This window comes from Anguilla anguilla, chromosome 1 (genome assembly GCF_013347855.1).
Source record: "Anguilla anguilla isolate fAngAng1 chromosome 1, fAngAng1.pri, whole genome shotgun sequence".
Taxonomy (NCBI): Eukaryota; Metazoa; Chordata; class Actinopteri; order Anguilliformes; family Anguillidae; genus Anguilla; species Anguilla anguilla.
The window spans coordinates 63197841-63217324 of NC_049201.1; the positions used below are offsets into that span (position 1 = coordinate 63197841).

At 37.1% G+C, this 19484-nt stretch overlaps 2 protein-coding genes and 1 long non-coding RNA gene across 3 annotated transcripts in view; 2 read left to right on the forward strand and 1 right to left on the reverse strand.

Annotated features, from left to right (window-relative positions):
• Positions 1–2085: 2085 nt before the first annotated feature.
• LOC118218122 overlaps positions 2086–19484 on the reverse strand; it is a 31292-nt gene continuing 13893 nt past the window's right edge. The window contains exons 3-4 of the long non-coding RNA XR_004763379.1: positions 3277–3354; positions 2086–2892 (exon numbers count right to left, since the gene is read on the reverse strand). This is a non-coding gene — a long non-coding RNA (uncharacterized LOC118218122). The remainder of the gene's footprint in view (positions 2893–3276; positions 3355–19484) is intronic.
• On the forward strand, positions 7347–9797 carry hoxa11b (homeobox A11b). The gene is made up of 2 exons (XM_035400328.1): positions 7347–8284; positions 9048–9797. The coding sequence occupies exons 1-2, from the start codon at positions 7672–7674 to the stop codon at positions 9278–9280; spliced, it is 846 nt and encodes a 281-aa protein (XP_035256219.1). The 5' UTR covers positions 7347–7671; the 3' UTR covers positions 9281–9797.
• hoxa10b (homeobox A10b) lies at positions 14313–17362 on the forward strand. The gene is made up of 2 exons (XM_035400203.1): positions 14313–15328; positions 16386–17362. Exons 1-2 carry the CDS (start codon positions 14410–14412, stop codon positions 16658–16660), a joined length of 1194 nt encoding a protein of 397 aa, XP_035256094.1. The 5' UTR covers positions 14313–14409; the 3' UTR covers positions 16661–17362.

Consider the following 19484-nt stretch of genomic DNA (forward strand, 5'->3'; position numbering starts at 1 on the left):
CTGTTATCAGATAGAATAATTTTCATAATTGAGCATTGCAATATTTGCACTGGTACATTCATATCTCTAATGTGCAACATATTTGCTTAGATTTATGCGAATGATTTGATTCTTCTTTTACTAGGTAGCCTTCTGCATTTAAAGCAGTAAATGATAGCCTTAGAACGTCTTCTTGCAGTACATTCCCTTGTGTATAACCCTCGATCTATGTAAGGCTTGCATTATTGTACTACACGCATTTAGCTGGAGCTTTTTCATAAGCTGCTTTCATCAACATTGGTCACTGAGAATCGTGAGTTTTGTCTTAAATTTTCCAGTGGAGAAATGCGTTTAAATAGGCTATCATTTATTATTATTAATGTGAGTACAGGCAAATACTGTAGGCTTACAATAAGTGAATGTGCCACGTAAGCGTATTTTATGAAAGTCTGTTTAGGTAAGGGAGTGATTGCCCAGTTGGAACACTGCTTGTTCTATATTATAAGAAAATTGTCTTTAGTTTACAAAACAATAATGTCATGTGTTCTTCTGCTGAAGAAAATTTGAATACTACGATAAAACAATCTAAAATGGCAATTTCCTTTGTGCTATTTTCCAACGGCTACGTGCACTATTTCTACACTTTTTTTAACGAAGTGGCCCACTCCCCTCACAACATCTTATGGCCTAACCACGGTTCATCCGCTTGCTTCGATGGAGAGAGGTAAATTGTGGGTAGAGATGATGGAGGACCCGGACGGGAGTCAAACGCGGTGCTCGCACAAAAATAAGTATTACTCCACATTTTAGTGGCGTTTTACTGCCACCAACTGGCTATATCTGTAAAGGCAGCTCAAATACGGTAGCAAACTATGGCCTATTATCGAGCCAAGAACTCCAAGTGCGATGGAGTAGGTGGCCAACACAAAATAAAAAGCATGCAGCAGCCGTATATTGTGAACAACGCGTAGAATATGCATCCAATATATAAATATTTCCATCATGCTGGAAAATAAAAAGCTCACAAATATCATCAATCACAGAACTCATATTCCCTATGTGAAAGAAGTTATTTTGAGGGTATGAAAACATTCTTTTCACAGTAGGCCTACGTTGTTTTTTTCCAGCAAGTTCAGCCTGGAGCTCGAGTCTTTTTCAGTGACAAAGGTAGGCTACTACTTGCCGTTTTACACCGCCGCTGGACAAAATAAATATGAGATTCGCGCTTTTCGTTTTCGAGCTAAATATTTGTGACCTTGCCCTGATCTGTCTCTTACTCTGTTTTCCGCTGTAAACTAACTTGATCTAGCGTTTGATGGGTAGAAAGCAATGCTTGCCATGAATAGATGAGACCTAATATATGTATATATATATATATATATATATATATATATATATACATATATCAATTGTGTAGTGTCCTACACTTAACGCAATGCATATCGTACGGTGTCTAAATGTACGATATGAGAGGTCACCAATCTGTATGCAGTTCCTTTATTTCAATTAAATCAGTTTTTTTAAAGATAGATATAACTTCAATTACAGACCCATAACAGTAAGAATAATAATAATAATAACAATAATAATAATAATAATAATAGTAAGATTCACAGAATTGTGAGACCACTAATAAATTACTGTTTTACTGGAAAACGATTTTAGACTACCAGATTCGGTGTAATTATTTGGTCACTTAAATGGATAGGGTCCATTAAAATAGTTTGGTAGATTTTTTTGACCGGTTCGAAATATTTATGATTTTGGATCTGAATGTGTTCTGAATAAATTTGTGTTCTGGGATCTCTTACATGGCTCCAACGAGTAACTGATGTGGGTTTTTTTTCTGCATAGTGTATGCAATGTCGTCTGTCTGTGTGTGTGTATGTATGTATGTATATATGTATGTATATATATATATATATATATATATATATATATATGTATATGTATGTATATATATATATATATATATATATATATATATATATATTTTGACAGGTCCGTAATCTCCTTTCGTGATAACGGCTTAAAATTTATAGGTCGTAGCCTCACATTACACAAAATAAAAACTAAATCCAGGAATAAAATATGGTAAAAATCATCTTAAAAATCTCTGTAAAATTTAATTTACCAGAATGGCCACATCATGAATCACTGGCAGCACACGGTCTTTTCTGAAGTTTTGGATAGGAATAAAGATAATTTCGTTTTCGTTTCAATTAAGAAATGGAAAATCTTAGAGTAAAACTAATAGGCAAAAACAACAACAACAACAACAATAATAATAATAACAATAATAATAATAATAATAAAAAGATCGTGAAGCCAGACTGCTAAAGGTAATGGAAGACTTGTACCGTCTGTATGGATATGTCCCTGCGGTCTCAAAGGGCACTTCAGGTCTTAACTATTAATCTGTATCCCTGAAGAGGTTACATTTAACATTAGCGAGGTTTGGGGGGTAATGTGAAATGTCCTGTGCGAAACCCCAAATACTGAAGTGCAATTTCAGATGTTCTGCAGCACCAATCCAGTTGTTTACTTTGTGTAAAAGCAGTCAGTCATTTGGTGTCCAAAATCCCAGGGTCAACGGGTAGGCTAACTAATAGAAGTCCACTCCACTCGTCTGATGAAATTTAGTGAAACAAACATGAATGACTCGTTTCCAAGACGGCTGCAAACATCACGATGGATATAGAAAAGACGTCATGGTGATATCCGAGATAAGAGGTCTCGGTCGTGACTTTGGACTTATCATCATTGTCCACTGTTCGGGGGTAAATCGAACAAGTCTCTGGTACCCAAGGAGTTTCATCATTTTTCTTCAAGTGATATATATATATATATATTACTTTATTCATCAATTTTGAACATGGTGTTGTGTCGTTTATCTGCCGTGTCGTCATTCACCTGCGGAAAACGACAAACTTAGGAGCAGTATACAGGACATGTCATCAGAACAGCGCCCAACCTGTAAATGACCACATAGAGTCAAAATAAGTGCATAAAGGTTAGGTTCCTGACATAAGTAACCCTTTCCCGCATTCTTTCCCAAATGCACAGTGGATTTAATAAGTTGTATGCCTGCTACACAATCACGTAGTAAGAATAACATTCAAGTTCAAAAGCAATGTCGGTCAAAGCTCAATACAAAGTTCAACTTCCGAAAGACGACTGATCAAAACGTATTGGGCAGTTGCTACATCAATGTGCTATTTAGTTTACATCGGTATTTTACTTGAAACGTTATGAAAGACTAGGATGTATTAAGTATACATTTTTTAGAGCACTTACTTGCCATAGTTGTTGATATCATCAAGGACATGACGTGTCACCGTTGTTCAGCGCGCTCTCACGTACAAAGTAGCTAGGCTATAAGATACAATAGCAATAATGATGATAATACAACAAAACAACAACAACAACAATTATTATCACTCAAATTAAAACAAAAATTGTGTGGGCAGAAGGCTCGTCTTCTTGGGCGATCAAATAAAATAGTTAAACCAACCACCAATGGACAAAACACGTTTAAAGGTGTACAGCCTATGTTTCTGCTCTCTAAAATGCACAACATCATCAAAGGTGTTGGATTTGCCATTTTAAATTGCAGACTGTTCAACGTTTGGGTTCTATCTCAAGCTCGTTTTACCTTGTTAAACCAAGGCCTGTTTTCATATTACATTGAGAACGGACTGTTGTTCGCAACAGTAGCTAAATAAGCATATGAGAGCTTGGATGTATTGATAGGCTACGTTTGTTGTGTTTTTACTGAACATGCAAGTAGTATTGTATTACTAAGATATGTAGCCTACCTATGTGTGTAAATGCGGAAAACACTTAATGACACATGTAGGCGAGATTTTGTCACAGCACACTACGTACCAGATTTATATCAATCTGAAATAACATTGTAAGACAGAAATTGCACTTAGGCTACTATTTCCAGATTATATTGTTTAAATAGGCTACAACATTTTTAAAATCACATTGTCTGTAATTCTGAATAGGAAATGAAGTCTGTTTGAATATTTTAATTTGAAGTATTCTTGTCTATTTAATTTATGCCAGGACAACGGCTACATATATTGCCCAACTGAATGCTTGTATTAATATTCAATGTGTATACAATGGATTGGCTGTGTATTATATATAGATTATAGATCATGATATCACACTCAGGTAAAAACAACACAAATCTATATTTTTTATTTGAACAGAAGCAGTTTGTGAATAGCCTATCAATATTTTATTTTAGAAATAAAACTTAAACCTAACGTTTTTCTATAGCATAAGCCTTTCAGAGTAGTTACTTTCAACACTCTTTAGTTCTTTGCCAGCTGTGATGATCAAATTTCACATTTAACAGACGGGATTTTCAAACGAATTATTTTGTGAAAAACTAGAATGCCAAAGCATACGATGCCATTCTGTTTCATCACGTTCAAAAGAAAAAAGTTAAAAACAAACGTAATTCTAATGCATTTCAATAAGCCCACCTTATCGAATTGCTCTCTTCTTCAGATTCAGAATTATAAACATGTTATGGATAGTGTGTTCCCCCAGACCAATTTACAAGTGTTTAAGACGAATTAGTAATATGTAAAACATCAGCCGTAGTAGTGGCTCGGTAGCCTAGTGACTGTGTTAGCGTCGGTGACCTTCGCCCACTCCGAACTTGAAGTCTGTCCGTGGATTAAGCTCTGAGAATGCCTTTGCACAGATTACAAAGTTTAAACTACTAAACAAGCACAGCATAAATAACGAAAATACCGAACTATATATATATATATATATATATATATATATATATATATACGTGACGTTGTATGTAACTATTAAAATAGGCTATTTTTACAGGCTACAAATTCATTACATTACATTTATGTGGCAGACGCTTTTATCCAAAGCGACGCACAATAAGTGCATACCGAAGGTCATTGGAACAACTACAAAACACAGGTCCGATAAGGTACAATAGGCTAATCATTTTGTAACAGTTATTCATAGTCATAAACACATTAAGTCCAGTTCACACAATAAACATTACTCTGACCTAACCTATGCTAAGTCAAACTAGGAGGCATGGCATTCGAGAATTAGGCCTACACATACATAGTAACATGTTCTATGTTATATTAAATTCTTGCAGAATACATATAGTACCTATTTTAATACCATGTGCTGTGTTACAGTTCTATCAACACTGCACAGTTTACTGTGTTATACTTCTGACACAAGTTTCTGTGCAACCATTGTATTATTTAACATATTCAGACCATCGATATAACGTATTGTTGTTTATGGAGGTTCTTGAAATATTACCTGGTGCGTTGTATTTAACCTTTAAGGCTTATTTGTGCGGAGCTGACAACAATGAGTAGAATCCTCGCTGTTGGATGCATTGGAGTTCACGATTTCCATGTAGGTGGCGTCTCCTGATCGCGCTTGGTCAAGTCTGTCATGTCTGAGCCGACAAAAGCCAATGCTGGCTGCCAAAAGCGCTATAAAAACCACAGGTCTGTCTCGAGCTGCTTTTGCTTTTCGTAGACACCCTGTATTCAATTATGTCTTAAAAGCCGAATACAAATGCACGAATTTGTCTGCATTCGCGCATAGGCGGAGCCTGTGGCCGGGAAAATGGTGACTTAGTTGTGTTATTTCAATTATTTTAATGCGCAACCTCCTAACAAGACAGTCGATCCGGTATTACTTTGTTAAAAAAAAACGCGTCCGCCTTTGATGTAGGCTAGATTTTAACGTCTAGTTAACAATATTGCACTGTAATCCCGCTGTTGTATTACCCAAGTCAATTCCATCTGCTTTGTCTATGCGCCGAGTAGGCCTTGATCATTTAACCGTGGCTCAGCAGTGGACGCAGAGACCCTGTGGTTTTAATCTTTGTTTACGCTTCTCATTCACTTGACTCAAGTTCCAGTAATTCAAACCTGCAGCAGTGAGCTCGCTCCACCACATTCGTACATACAAGAACAATGATTTCGTTAAATATCAGATCCATGGAAAATTCACAACTATAATATCCTGAAATCTAATACCAGATAGTCCTGATCGACGTACACGACACGTTTATAAACACATTCCTATGTTCAACCCTATTATGGTGGCATAACTTTAGGGACATTTAAATTAACATTGCAGTTTAAAACTAAAAAACACTGATATGTATAATAATGAACATATTGTTGCTTAGGCCCAAATCTATTTTGCATGAAATTAACAATACTGCGGTTCTGCTTGCTGCTGGACAGGAAGGTTTTAAATCTTGGCACAATCAATGCACGCATTTGTAAAATAAATTAATTAATTAAATAATTTGCCTATATATGACATTTGGCCTGTATACAACAAAAAGGAAATTGTTCGTTTACTGGTCCTCAAGTCTTCAGAAAACTATAATAATAATAATTATTTAATTATTATTCAATTATTATTACTATAATTAGCTGCAGCAGTAGTATAAGTATTAATAGAAGGATTAGGCCAAACAGTTCTGCGTGTAGTAGCTATTTACTATGAGTGAGTAGCTAGCATACCCATTGTTTTATCTTGTGATGATCTCCGCTACATAGTTTGGAAAATTGTCTTAATATAGTCTGTGGATGTGTAGGCTATGGACTGCACGTTGTTCCTGTGTCAGCAATAAAATGCAAGACTCAATAGAATCGGAGCAAGTGTGTATACAAGCAATAGCAAAGACAATAATGGAATATAGGCCCATTGCCATTTTTAACAAAGAACCTTTCTTATTTATAACAAAATATGAGTATGGAAACGAGTATGGACCCCAAACATCGTCAGCTTGATAACCAAAGGCTATTGTTAGGGTGTAAATTTCACACAGTCATTGCTTAAAAACGACCAACACAAGACACATACAATAACGTACGAGTGTCTAAATTTGGTAGAGACGTGATCTTTTCCAGTAAAATAATGTTTATTTCAAATAAATATGTAGTGTCCTGTTTAATAAGCTTGGCCTAACACGAACAAGAGGTTTGCATATTAAGGCTTCGTGTGAACCCGGGATGTTAATAAACTAGTGAATATAGGCTACGGTATTGCAGTGATTAATCTTTTAACCACACATACATCCTCATCTTGAACAGTTTGTTATTGTTAAAGTTACTAAATAATTGAATATCCAATGCTAAAACATTTACAGTATTAAAGTAAATTTGCACTGTCGAAATGAACCTTTAGTCTATCTGAAACGCCCACCCTACTTTGGATTGAATTAAGTAGGCATTTAGAGAATATTTTCCATTGTACGCAAATGATGCACGTGACCAGCGTCGGTGGTACTTTGACTTGTATTCCGCCTCCATTCATGGAAATCAGTCGATCAGCATATGGAAATCAATAAAAAAGTATTCATTAGGCCAACGCCAATGTAACGATTAAAACAGAATTAGCAAGCCTATATAAGCAACACACTCAGCCTCTCCACATAGCCTACACAAATGTAGTCACATAGCACTCGCTCAGAATATGTCAATTTCTACTCTCGGTCACATGACTTGGCGCCTCTCTGGAATGGACGGCGATGGATCTCCACGTCAGCCTACGTCTCAAAATTTCAGCTCCACGGATCTGCTTCAAAGAGACTGAAGTAGCAGAGCGAGAGAACCATGCAAAGGACTGTTATTGAGACGAACCCAAGCTAGAGTAATGATGGATTTTGATGAGCGGGTTCCCGTTGGGTCGAATATGTATTTACCCAGTTGCACGTACTACGTCTCGGGAACAGACTTCTCAAGCCTCCCTTCTTTTTTATCCCAGACCCCGTCTTCTCGCCCCATGACCTACTCATACTCCTCTAACCTGCCGCAGGTTCAGTCCGTGAGAGAGGTAACCTTCAGGGACTATGCCATTGACACATCCAGTAAATGGCACCACAGAGGGAATTTGTCCCACTGCTACTCAGCAGAGGAGATGGTGCACAGGGATTGTCTGTCTGGTCCGACCACTTTAGGGGAAATGTTCGCGAAAAACAGCTCCGTGGGTTTCCACTCCAGCTCCAACTCCACGCCTAATTTCTACGGAAACGTGGGCAGGAACGGGGTGCTACCCCAAGCCTTTGATCAGTTTTTCGAGACAGCATACGGCAACACAGAAAATCCATCAACCGACTGCTCGGTGGACAGAAATACCACAAAACTGCCTACCGCCGCAGCCTCCGGCTCCGAAGCGTGCCAGGAGCCAGACGGGAGAGAGCCGCGAGAGGAGTGCAGCAGTCCCGAATCCTCTTCCGGCAACAATGAGGAGAAATCCAACTGCAGCAGTACGTATGAAGACGCGCCCTAGTTATGAGAGAAAGTTTGCAATCTAGCGCGCCGCTGTTAAACATTTTATATGCTGTTTTATAAGCATATAAGGTTTATGGAGGGCCTGTAGATTTACCCAACAAAACTTTGTTATAAACTGCAGGATCACGTGCTTGCATTTGAAATTGGCCGTGAAAAAAATCATGCAATTTTTTCCACAGCACTTTTAAGATAATGTATTATTGTAAATACATGATATTAATAATTGTATGTCATATTTCTGTAATGTGAGGATTATTATTATTTTGTGAAAAGCTGTTATTTGTCCCTTTACTGTTCTTTTCACGAAGTAAATCAGTGTTTAATAGAGGAATTGTCATTTTATATGCCTGTATTCTATACGAAGGTGGCCATTATATCATAGGCCAAAATATTTATAAAACAAAACCGTTATTTTGTTATAACCAATAGCTGCATGTTAATTTCAAGTCTGTAGCGGTTCATTAGGCTATAGGCCAATTATTTAATTATGATTACGATTTGTTCATCAAATCATCAGCGATGCAGCTACTGTTTCTTATTCACATTCATGTTCATATTAACTAGGCCTACCTGTTTTTTTTTTTTACGGACAGCAAAAAATTTTAAGAAAATCGGTAGAATTATCGTTTAATATATAAGCGGTGATTTCTATAGAGTGGTGTGTCCAACTTATATTCACAATGAATTTACTTTGCCATGTTTTCATTGTCGCTGTTCATAGTTTTCTCTGTTTTTCAGGTGGCCAGAGGACGCGTAAAAAGAGATGCCCCTACACTAAATACCAGATCAGGGAACTGGAGAGGGAGTTCTTTTTCAGTGTGTACATTAACAAAGAGAAACGCTTGCAACTGTCGAGGATGTTAAATCTAACCGACCGCCAAGTGAAAATTTGGTTTCAGAACAGGAGAATGAAAGAAAAGAAACTGAACAGAGATCGCTTACAGTATTACACTACGAATCCATTGCTTTAGGATTGTACGGCGTGGACTTGTACTCTACCCTGTATACCGAGGCTGAGCGGTTAATTTCAAGTTCGAGGCTGCAGATGTCTTCGGACTAAGACCAGCATTTGAAGATGTTCTCTCGTAATTTGTAGCCTAAATTGTGATGTATGAAAACAACTGGACCCTTTTATTCACTTCACGATTATATTCTATGTATTTCATACATATCATGATGCTTAGCTCTCATTTTCGCATATCCATTACACTCACCGAACTGACAGAGTTAATGACTATGTATTTTGTAATCAGAGACACGTTGTTTTAAATTCTACATTTTTAAATATCTATACGCTGTGGTAAAATAATTACGGGGGAAATGATCTTGTACATTTTAGTCTTTGTGGTTATTGATCTTGATGTGACCAAAACGGAAACAGGCCGTGAATACAACAGTGTTATACGTGATACATTGGGCTACATCTGTTTATGCATTCATCACAATCGTTAAGTGTCAAACTTGTACCACTTAAAAGATAAAGTAAAGTTTGCACCGCCAAGAGAAATGGATGTCGCTGTGATTTGTTTATGTTGTTTATTGTTGCAACACACGCGTCCATATGGTAACATATAGAATAATATATTTCTTATAATACAGTATGATACTACGAACCAATACAAATTTTGACACAATATTCTGGTTTTCGCTGGTAACTGAATGGAGCATTACATTTGTTTAGCAAAAAAATTGACTGGAAATGACATGAATTGTTGTCAAAAGAAATGCGCTTAAATGCCGTAATTGCAATCTTTCACAAAATTATTATTCAACCATTCGCATAGAAACATGAAATTGAATATTTTCATCAAACACATAGGAGCTATTTATAAGAAAGTTTCAAAGGTTTTTTGGCTTTACAATTCAATCACCTATTTTCATTAGCCCCCTGTTATGTTTTAATACAGCATTATTTTAATCCTGAATAACATTAGAAGCATTACACTACAGTCTTGGTTATACAACAGTTGACGTTAATATGAAAATGGCACTATTTCTCATTGTTTTAGAAAACCAAAAGAAAGACATTTATTTTCAAAAGAGTAACTATTCTTTCACGTTTATACACAAATGCTGTGGGTTGGAAGGGGTTAAGATTCGAAGATTTTGGTTTGGTTAAAATTGCAGTTTACTTTGTCCTTAATTTAGACTAATACATATCGCAGCTCGATAGGTCTACTTAAACTACTGGAGTGGTTTAGCTCCGCTGGTACTGGTAAGATCGTTTTAATTAGGTCAAATTATTTAAAATTTTATTTATTTGCCATTTTTATTTGAAACAGCTCTAGACGAATACAATAGCATGGACTAAAATTTGGCAAACTTGTTAGCCCAGCATTTTGTCACGTCTTATATTGCAGCGCTGGTATGAAATCTATTTTCCTACTTGCTGCCTTTGAACTTCTTGATTCGTATAGGCCTTCCACTTTATTCGTCGGACAGAGAGAGAAGGCCCCATGGTTTGGTGTACCAACTGGTCGTGACGTATAACTAAAATTTTTAAGGATGAACCCATCAAGCAGCTAAGCAGAATTATCCTGGAACATTAAGTTACGCATTTAAGGCACAACATATCCTAGTCTTTGTGGCAAGAACATATAGTATTTCGCTGACGTAACCAAAATATAGCATACACTTCGAAGTAATGAGTTTTCACCTCGAATTGATTGCATTAACCTCAGTTATCATGAACATCTATTTTATCTGAATAGTTATATATTTACCAGTACCACCATCACATTAGCTACTTACATATGTGACAATCTAACTGATAAAAAAGAAGACACGAGGGTTTATGGTAGCTACTCGGTGTGATGGTCTTGCCTTGCGCATCCTTTGACGGTCTCCGGAATTCCGAGCTAATTATGGCACATCCTCCCTGTTGCTGTAGCAACTTAGTCATAAAACTTGTCTGAGTCTGGAGCATTTGTAGAATTTGAGTGCAGTGCAATAAACTGTCTGAGACCAAGGTTATTAACTGTTACTAAGGAGTCGCGAACGACAACTGGAACCATTGAAAACTTCTGTCCACTGGTCTTTCTGGCTTCACTTGTGATGTGCTTTCGGCGTTCGGCAGTTGCAGGAATATTAGTAGCCAATGGATGTTTTTCCACTGGGCGGCGCTCTTTAGATCAATGTCATTGCCGTTGATCTCGAAAAGCATACAGGATCCGTTCTAACGCACCAAAAACGGTCAGTCCTATGCCAATGCTGTAACGGAAATGGATATAAAGGTAAACAGTTTTTATATCGAATGTTACATATATTTTGGTTTCAGTGAATATGAACGTTAATTTTCCTTTAAGGTTGTGAAACTCTCTAAACAATGAAATCCGTGTTGTGCTAAACCTCGCGAGTAAAATAGGCTAGACCACAGCATAAAACCCGAAGAAATAAATTTGTGGTGTCATAATACAGGTATGCAGATGTTTTCTTCGTGACTTTCATTTTGAGATCTTTGAATGGCACGATGCTACTCATTGTATTGCAGTATGCTACTATTCTGAGAACGATCCAGATGTTTATAAGAAAATCTGTCAAAATATACAAATCGACAATGCAGTGATCCTTAAGAAGAAAAAAGGAGTCGTAGCTTGCTATATATTGTTTTCTAACGCCAAGCTTAGCGTTATAAACGAATATATTTAACTAATATGGTATTTTCGGAAATATGTAGCCTTCGGCATTTACAGGCCTGAACGCATACCTTAATTTTACATAGACAGATATAACGTCAACGAATGACATGAATGACTAACTTTTGGCATGACAATGCTGCTATCAGAGGGAACGTGCTTGTGTGTGTGTGAGAGAGAGAGTGTGTGTGTGTGTGGGTGTGTGTGTGCATGCGTGTGTGTGAGACAGGGAGAGAGACGGAGAGAGAGAGAGAAGAGCGTGGAAGGGATAATAAGGTGAATAACCATACCCGTGGGCTTTGTCTCCTGTAAAAATAAAAGCCTCCGCTGGATGTAGTAAAATGGCACGTTATTGGACATAACGACAAGAACATACGATTGCCGCTATGCTCAAATAACACAGAATTGAGAAAAACCATAGGAATAAGCATACACACACATTATTATTATTATTATTATTATTATTATTATTATTATATAGCCTCGCCAAAGATTAATGAAAATTTATAAGCCGGAACTGACGAAGATCATTGTTGTCTGCAAAAATACGTAAAGTGCGCCGCTTCATACGCTTTGTTTATGATGTCTTAGTTAAGTAGGCCTACTTACTATTAACAAGGCTTGTGCTTGCAATGCCAAGTAAATAAACGATTCGCGTATTTTTACTCTGAGACAGCAGCAATAAAATCGAGATATCATTTTCTCGTTATATAGTAGTGCTTAGTCTTTTAATACAGTTAAGCTCTTTTATCACACACTACTGTACGGCCTACTGCTTTATACAATCTTGCAGAAAAGCGTACGATTGATAGTAGGCCTACATTTTAGAATGAATCAAGACCAAACATGGCCCCACTGATGCACAGAAATGATCGCTGGCAAAGCTGTGGCTTTTCCTCTCAAAAGTGATACAATCTAACGTAAATAGATATTTGTACTTATCAAAAATAACAATGATTACAGCGAAGAAGCATGTACTTTAAGCAAACTGTGTTCCTTTCTTCGATATGTGATGGATCTGCATTTTAACGTCAGGCTACGTGACACCTGATCGTGAGGTTCGTTGAATGTCTGATATATTTAAATGATTTTGTAGTAGTTGTTATTATGAATTATTTAGTTTTGACTGCTTCCATTAGGACCAAAGCCAAAGAATATAAATTTTCTATTTTTCCTCTTCTATAAAGTGCAGGGGCTGATGTTGTACCCGATTAGGTAGGATATTGAAAGGACTGTTGTTCACAGTCCGAGGTTTTCTTTTCCAGTTTTTAAGGGAATAGAAAATCAGCCAGTTATATATTTGCCATTCAAATGAAGGACATGCACTTTTTCATGACATTTTAAAACAGGTTTTCAAAAAAATAAATAAATAAAAATAATTCATAATTTTCTGTACGATTGTGGCTATAGAGGTTTGCATGTAACTCAGTGTTAAAACTGTTTTTGGTGGAAGTTTCTGGTTCGTACTGTGCCGCAATATAATTCTTACGGAGATAAACTGAGTAGTACAACCAATTTGTACAAAGAACATTCATTGTAAATCTAGAATATTCACAAATAAAACGAGGGTAAGTGGTGAATGACATGTATTTTTTTTTAAACCTAAACCTATACTCACATCTACATTACACACGCAGTTTATATATTCTACCACTTTGATTATATTTTCCGTTTTATCTGTAGCAACCATAAAGTTGCATATAGAGGTGAGATCTCCTTGATTCACTATGTTATTGATGAGTCTGTTATAAAAGGGTCTGCTAAAAATAAATAAATGTAATGATGAAGTCACATGTTTAGTTTTACAGTAATCTTGCTCTTGAAATCATTTCACTGCTGTTATTTACGTTATAAACAGAGAAATCCAGCTGTTGTTGATAATTATACATCATATATACGCATATAATTATTTCTCTGTAGACAATTGCAATTATGGACACATCCGTCTGCCCCATTTGCGTATGCCTAGTTTTTACTGTAGCTACCTGTTTACTTCTCCCCGGATTACAAATAATATAACCACAAATACCAAATACAATAACTGGCTCATATATATATATATATATATATATACACACACACACACAGACAGACGTACTCCCTACCGTGGAGTACTACCCGAAGCTTTTTACAGAGATGATACACAGCGTGGAACAGATTACATGAGGGGGAAAAAACTCGCACAAATAAGCCCATAATGATCGTTTCAAGATATGGTTAAACATGAGGTCAATGGGTTTAGTTCAGTAACTATACTGGACATATGTTAAAACACACAGACACACACACGCTCGCTCGCACACACACACACACACACACACACACACACAGGGAGAACAATGTTTTTCCACAAACCTACTTGCACAAAAAGAATGTACGCGTATGAAATTTTACCTATATTTTAAAAAGATCATAATGGGATATATCAGGCAATTGGTTTCCTTCTCCTTTTATTGAGGGCTGAGATGGATATGACCCCTTGTCATTACGTGCCTTTGGGTGGGTGGAGCCTCCTTTCTTCGCTCATTTTAATTGGCTGTCAGCTGGCACAGTGTAGTGAGGGTATTGCTAATCATATTCCGCGTTTTGCACTAGAAATGTCAGCCAGAAAGGGCTATCTTCTCCCTTCGTCAAATTATACTACAACAATGTCATGCTCCGACAGCCCAGTGGGGAACTCATTTTTAGTAGACTCCTTGATAAGCGCCCGGACCGAAAACGGCGGACCCTACTACCAAGGAAGCAACATCTATGTGCCTCCAGCCTCGGATTTACACTATGGACTACCTAACTGTGGATTTTTCCCTGGATTGAACAAACGGAACGAGAGTAATTCTCAAAATATGGTCCCTGCCTCCAGTTCGTATATTCCTGGGATGGAAGTATGGCTGGACGCATCAAGGTCCTGTCGAATAGATCAGCCTCCCGGCGGACAGCAAATCGCCCAGTGCTCATTTTCTCCTAACATTAAGGAAGAGAACGGGTATTGCCTTTATGAATCGAATAAGTGTCCAAAAGCGTCACCGGCAGAAGAGCTTTCGTACTCCAGATTAACGACGGGTAACTGTCCGGTCAGTCACAGCGGCACAGTACCTGTACCTGGCTACTTCCGGCTGTCCCAGACGTATGCAGCTTCTAAGGCTTATCACGGCGGCCAGTCCAATTCTTCCCACTTTGTCCTGCAACCAGCAGTTCGGTTCGACACCCCAGTTTGCATATCTAACTCGGCAGAGTCCGGCAAAAGAGGAAGCGAAGAGATGGCTTCCAGCAGCATACCATGCGCTCCGCAGAGAGAGGAGGAAACACAGCAGTCTTCAGTCGAAGAGGCGTCTTCACCCGAACCACCAGTCAACGACAAAGAGGGTCCCAACAAAGTAACAAAAGGTGCGTATTCTAAAATCATGAAGGTGCTTCAATAACGGTCGCTGCAGTGTGAAGTATGGACACACGAAATGCTTGAATGGCCCCGACAGCTTTTTGCACTGTGTAGGCTACCCTTCGTCGTTCGCTCAGTTTTAAAAAGCCTTTTTTATTGCTGTTGTGCAACCCACAAACTGTATACTTTTTATCTTTTACCTTTGATCTTTGGCGGGGCGAGCCTTGCGGGTTTGGCAGTGTTACAATGACCCAGTTATCGTTTTTTGTAGTTTTATGATTTGTATTCGGGGCAGAAGTAAAACAGGTACAGTAGAAAAAAAAACTAGGTACAAGTAATCTGTTCTCAACGGATGTATTATTCATTGCAGTTGACAGCGAAAACAATTATATTATTTAAATTTTTAAAATGCTAATAAACGCTATTAATGTCAACAACAGCTGAATGTATCTGTGTATGAAGTAGATAACAGTAAAATGAACAAAAACAGTGGTCCAACAGTAAAATCGTAAGGATACTGTAAAACTAAACTTGTGACTCACATTATATATATATATATATATATATATATATATATATATATATATATATATAATATGTAAGTGCAAGTGTTTTAACATTTTTCGTTTTCATAGGGAGTCAGCACTCATACCATACTGGATCAACAAGATTGCAATACACTATATCTTCCCACACAGAAAAAAATTAAAAGATCCGTATATATTTATATTCAAAGTAGCTTAGCAGAAGTTTGATTTAAAACATTAATTTGCTTTCATTCGTGCTTTTTGACATTCATCATCTGTAAAGGAAATGCTTTGATGTTAATATATTTTCAAATCGCTGATTCTTTATAAAAAACTAAAGAAAACATTCTTGTAAATAATACAATATACTAACAAAAATGTTTCTTAATTCAAGATGCCGCAGCAGGCTAATGATTAAATTCAAGATTAACACAGATAATATAGCCTACATTATACGGATACAGATAAAACAATTTCAAATGAAAGACACCAACTATACAGTAAACTGTATAATAATTATCTGTGTTTTTTTCCTCAGGAGAGACAAAAAGCGAAAATACAGCCAACTGGCTAACCGCGAAGAGTGGCCGGAAGAAACGGTGCCCCTATACAAAACATCAGACTCTGGAGCTCGAAAAGGAGTTCCTGTTCAATATGTACCTGACTCGCGAGCGTCGCCTGGAGATAAGCCGCAGTGTCCACCTGACTGACAGACAAGTGAAAATTTGGTTCCAGAATCGTCGGATGAAACTGAAGAAAATGAGCAGAGAAAACAGGATTCGGGAGCTTACAGCAAATTTTAGCTTTTCGTGATCAACACTGCATTTAAGAGATGGGTGACGCCTTCCACCTTCCAACAAGTGAAGAACGGGTACATCCGGTTTTAGAGAGCCCCTCTCTGTTTTCAAATATGACTGTGCAAGGCACTATTGTTAATTTAATATTTTGTTTTGCTACACGGTCATTTTTTAAGTTTACATGTCTATATCAGTTGAACATTTTTTCGTGACAATGTGTAGACTATTTATAGAATGTAAAACAAGAGAATTTACCCTTGTCCATAAGGTAGAATATAATGGCGATATATAGAACAGGGAAATTGATGTTATAACCAGTAAAATAATGACTTAGATTTAAACCATATCACAATTTACTCTGAGCATAGAGTAGGCTACAAATACCAGTTCAATAAGCGTTAATGATGAAACTATAAAGTTTGTTTGGAATCATTCAGATCAAAAAGAACACTGAGCAGAAGCTAAAGATCCGCGCAATTATGGGATTATTTCTTTTGCCAACACGTATTTAACTTCTTGGTGCAAATGTAGCAGGTATTCCAATACATCCGATTATGTCAGATTTTTCTATACATTTTAAATTATTGCCAGGCGACATGCGGTGAATTCTGTCGGTATTAAAGTCAATTTAAGTATTTATGCTTATAGGATATTTTGAATTTGATGGTACAGTTACATGCAAATAAATATATTCAGTCAGTACTGTAAAAGGAATTTTTGTTGTGGTGTGGTATGTAAATAAAACATGCTGGTGTTTCAACGAAAACGTACATGTGTATTACTGCTTTCTATATTATCTTGTCAGTATAGTCTGCGTTAGATTAAAAAAATAATAATACATGAATAATTGCACCGTGGGATGTGGTGCATTTTACACAAACTAGACTTTTCACTGCATGTAACACATCTGCGACAGAGGATTTCACAGTATGTTGCGTAAACAATAGTAGCCTATCAAATGGAACTTATTCAACATTGCTTCTCTATATTGCTGTCGCAACCTTTTTAAAAATTAGACACCCATAATTCCTCTGGGCCATGAAGTAATGGTGCTGTAAGCTTTGTCGGGTTTGTCGCGTTTTATTGCTTGCTGGTAAACTAAGGATCTTGCTGTCCTTTGCTAGTGGCTTTAATTGAGCGTTGCTAAGAGGGGAAAAAAATCACGGACATCAAAAAGCATTGACAAGGAATGGACTAAGCCGGAATACCTGCCTAACCCTGACCTTTTCTTGTGGTACAGCAACAACAGTTAATAACTGTGCAGTATTGATTGTACAATGTGATTGTAATGATTATTAATTGTAATTGATAGAGAAATCAATTCTTTTATTTAACATTTTTTAGAAAATGTCATAAATGCTATTAATGGCAACAACAGCTGAATTTATCTGTCTATGAAGTAAATAACAGTAAACAGTAAAATGAACAAAAACAGTAGTCCAATAGTAAGGCTACTTAATTGGGAAGATTCTTCCTGTTGTAATTACACGATTTTTAAAACCATTTTATTAATAAAAAAATATTGTTTCTGCCTTGCCGAGGTCACGGGTAATGATATAATTTGCTTTAGTTGAAAGCATCGTTTTTATTTTATCTGCAGTAATGCACTGAATGACCGTTGCAGATGAAGGTATTGCCTAAAACGCATTATCTTTTCTTGATCAGCGGAGTCGACTGTTGAGTGGTTTAGGTAGTTTCATGTTGTTGGGCTCAAGTTTATACTCCCACAACACGAAACTGTCTTAATTGCCCCCAGTTAAATCAACGCCCTGCCATACTTTTGAGAGCTGTGTTATATTTGTTTTGAATTTATTTTTATATTTTAATGTCATAAACGGAGGCATTTTCGTTGGATGTATGATCCTGTATCGCTCAAAACAATATGTATGATATTATATTGTTATCCCCTTATAATTACAAATGGTAGTGTATTTATTTACAGCATACGCAGATTAGGCTACTACTAAAACATATTTCAACATGGACATGCTCTAGGCATTAATTCCAATAGTATGTAATTCAGTTGGACGAAGACATCTAACTTAGAATAAACGCACACTGTCACCTGACTTCGGTTTATATTTAACCGGAATGGTAGGGGAGGAGGGATGTATTTGGAATTAGGATAATTTCCTATTACTGGAGTTCAAATAGTAGCGGCAAGGCCTCGTTTAGGAGCATAACAAGTCTGGCCAAATCCGCACACACAACAGCGACCTAAGCGGCAGATCGGGGAAGTGCCGGAAGCGTCCGTCGCGCCAGAGGAGAAACAAAAGAAAGGCCTTTATTGGCGATATTTAGGCCACATAGGCTGTTATCTGCAGGGAAGGAAGTGAATAGCCCCTGTGATAAACTATTCCGTTTGTATACCTAGCCTTAAAAGTGCACCACTACAGCCAAAGACATTTTCACTGCTAGTCTAATTTTGATTATTTAAACCAAGCTGTACAGGCACTTCTGTGTGACTGAAAACTTACTGCCCCAACACAAAGGGGTTTCTTTTTGAGCAGTGATTCGTCTCGCTGCAACTCGAGTGGCACGCAGTCAAGGTTCCACAAGCAGAGGAGGCTCATTTGATTCAAATTGTGTGAGGTTTTTAAGAAATTACCTAGATCTACTATTTTCGTCCGTGCGTGGTTCTGTTGTATTTAATTAGCCTCATGCTACTTGAAACACAAAAATCTTGAAATGAGCTTTCCCCATACACCCACAAAATTGAAGATATACATGTGCATATAAACAGTAGGCTAACACATGACAAAAAATGCATGCTTACTATGGAAACTGAATATTCCAGTTTACATGGTGTCAAGTCAATTTGTCAAGTCAAGTTATCATTT

Bases quoted from the DNA above. Each gene is read 5' to 3' on its own strand.
- hoxa11b (XM_035400328.1), top strand. From the start codon at position 7,672: ATGATGGATTTTGATGAGCGGGTTCCCGTTGGGTCGAATATGTATTTA. The intron at 8,285-9,047 runs GTACGTATGAAG...TCTGTTTTTCAG, and splicing joins GGAGAAATCCAACTGCAGCA to GTGGCCAGAGGACGCGTAAA.
- hoxa10b (XM_035400203.1), top strand. From the start codon at position 14,410: ATGGATATGACCCCTTGTCATTACGTGCCTTTGGGTGGGTGGAGCCTC. The intron at 15,329-16,385 runs GTGCGTATTCTA...TTTTTTCCTCAG, and splicing joins TCCCAACAAAGTAACAAAAG to GAGAGACAAAAAGCGAAAAT.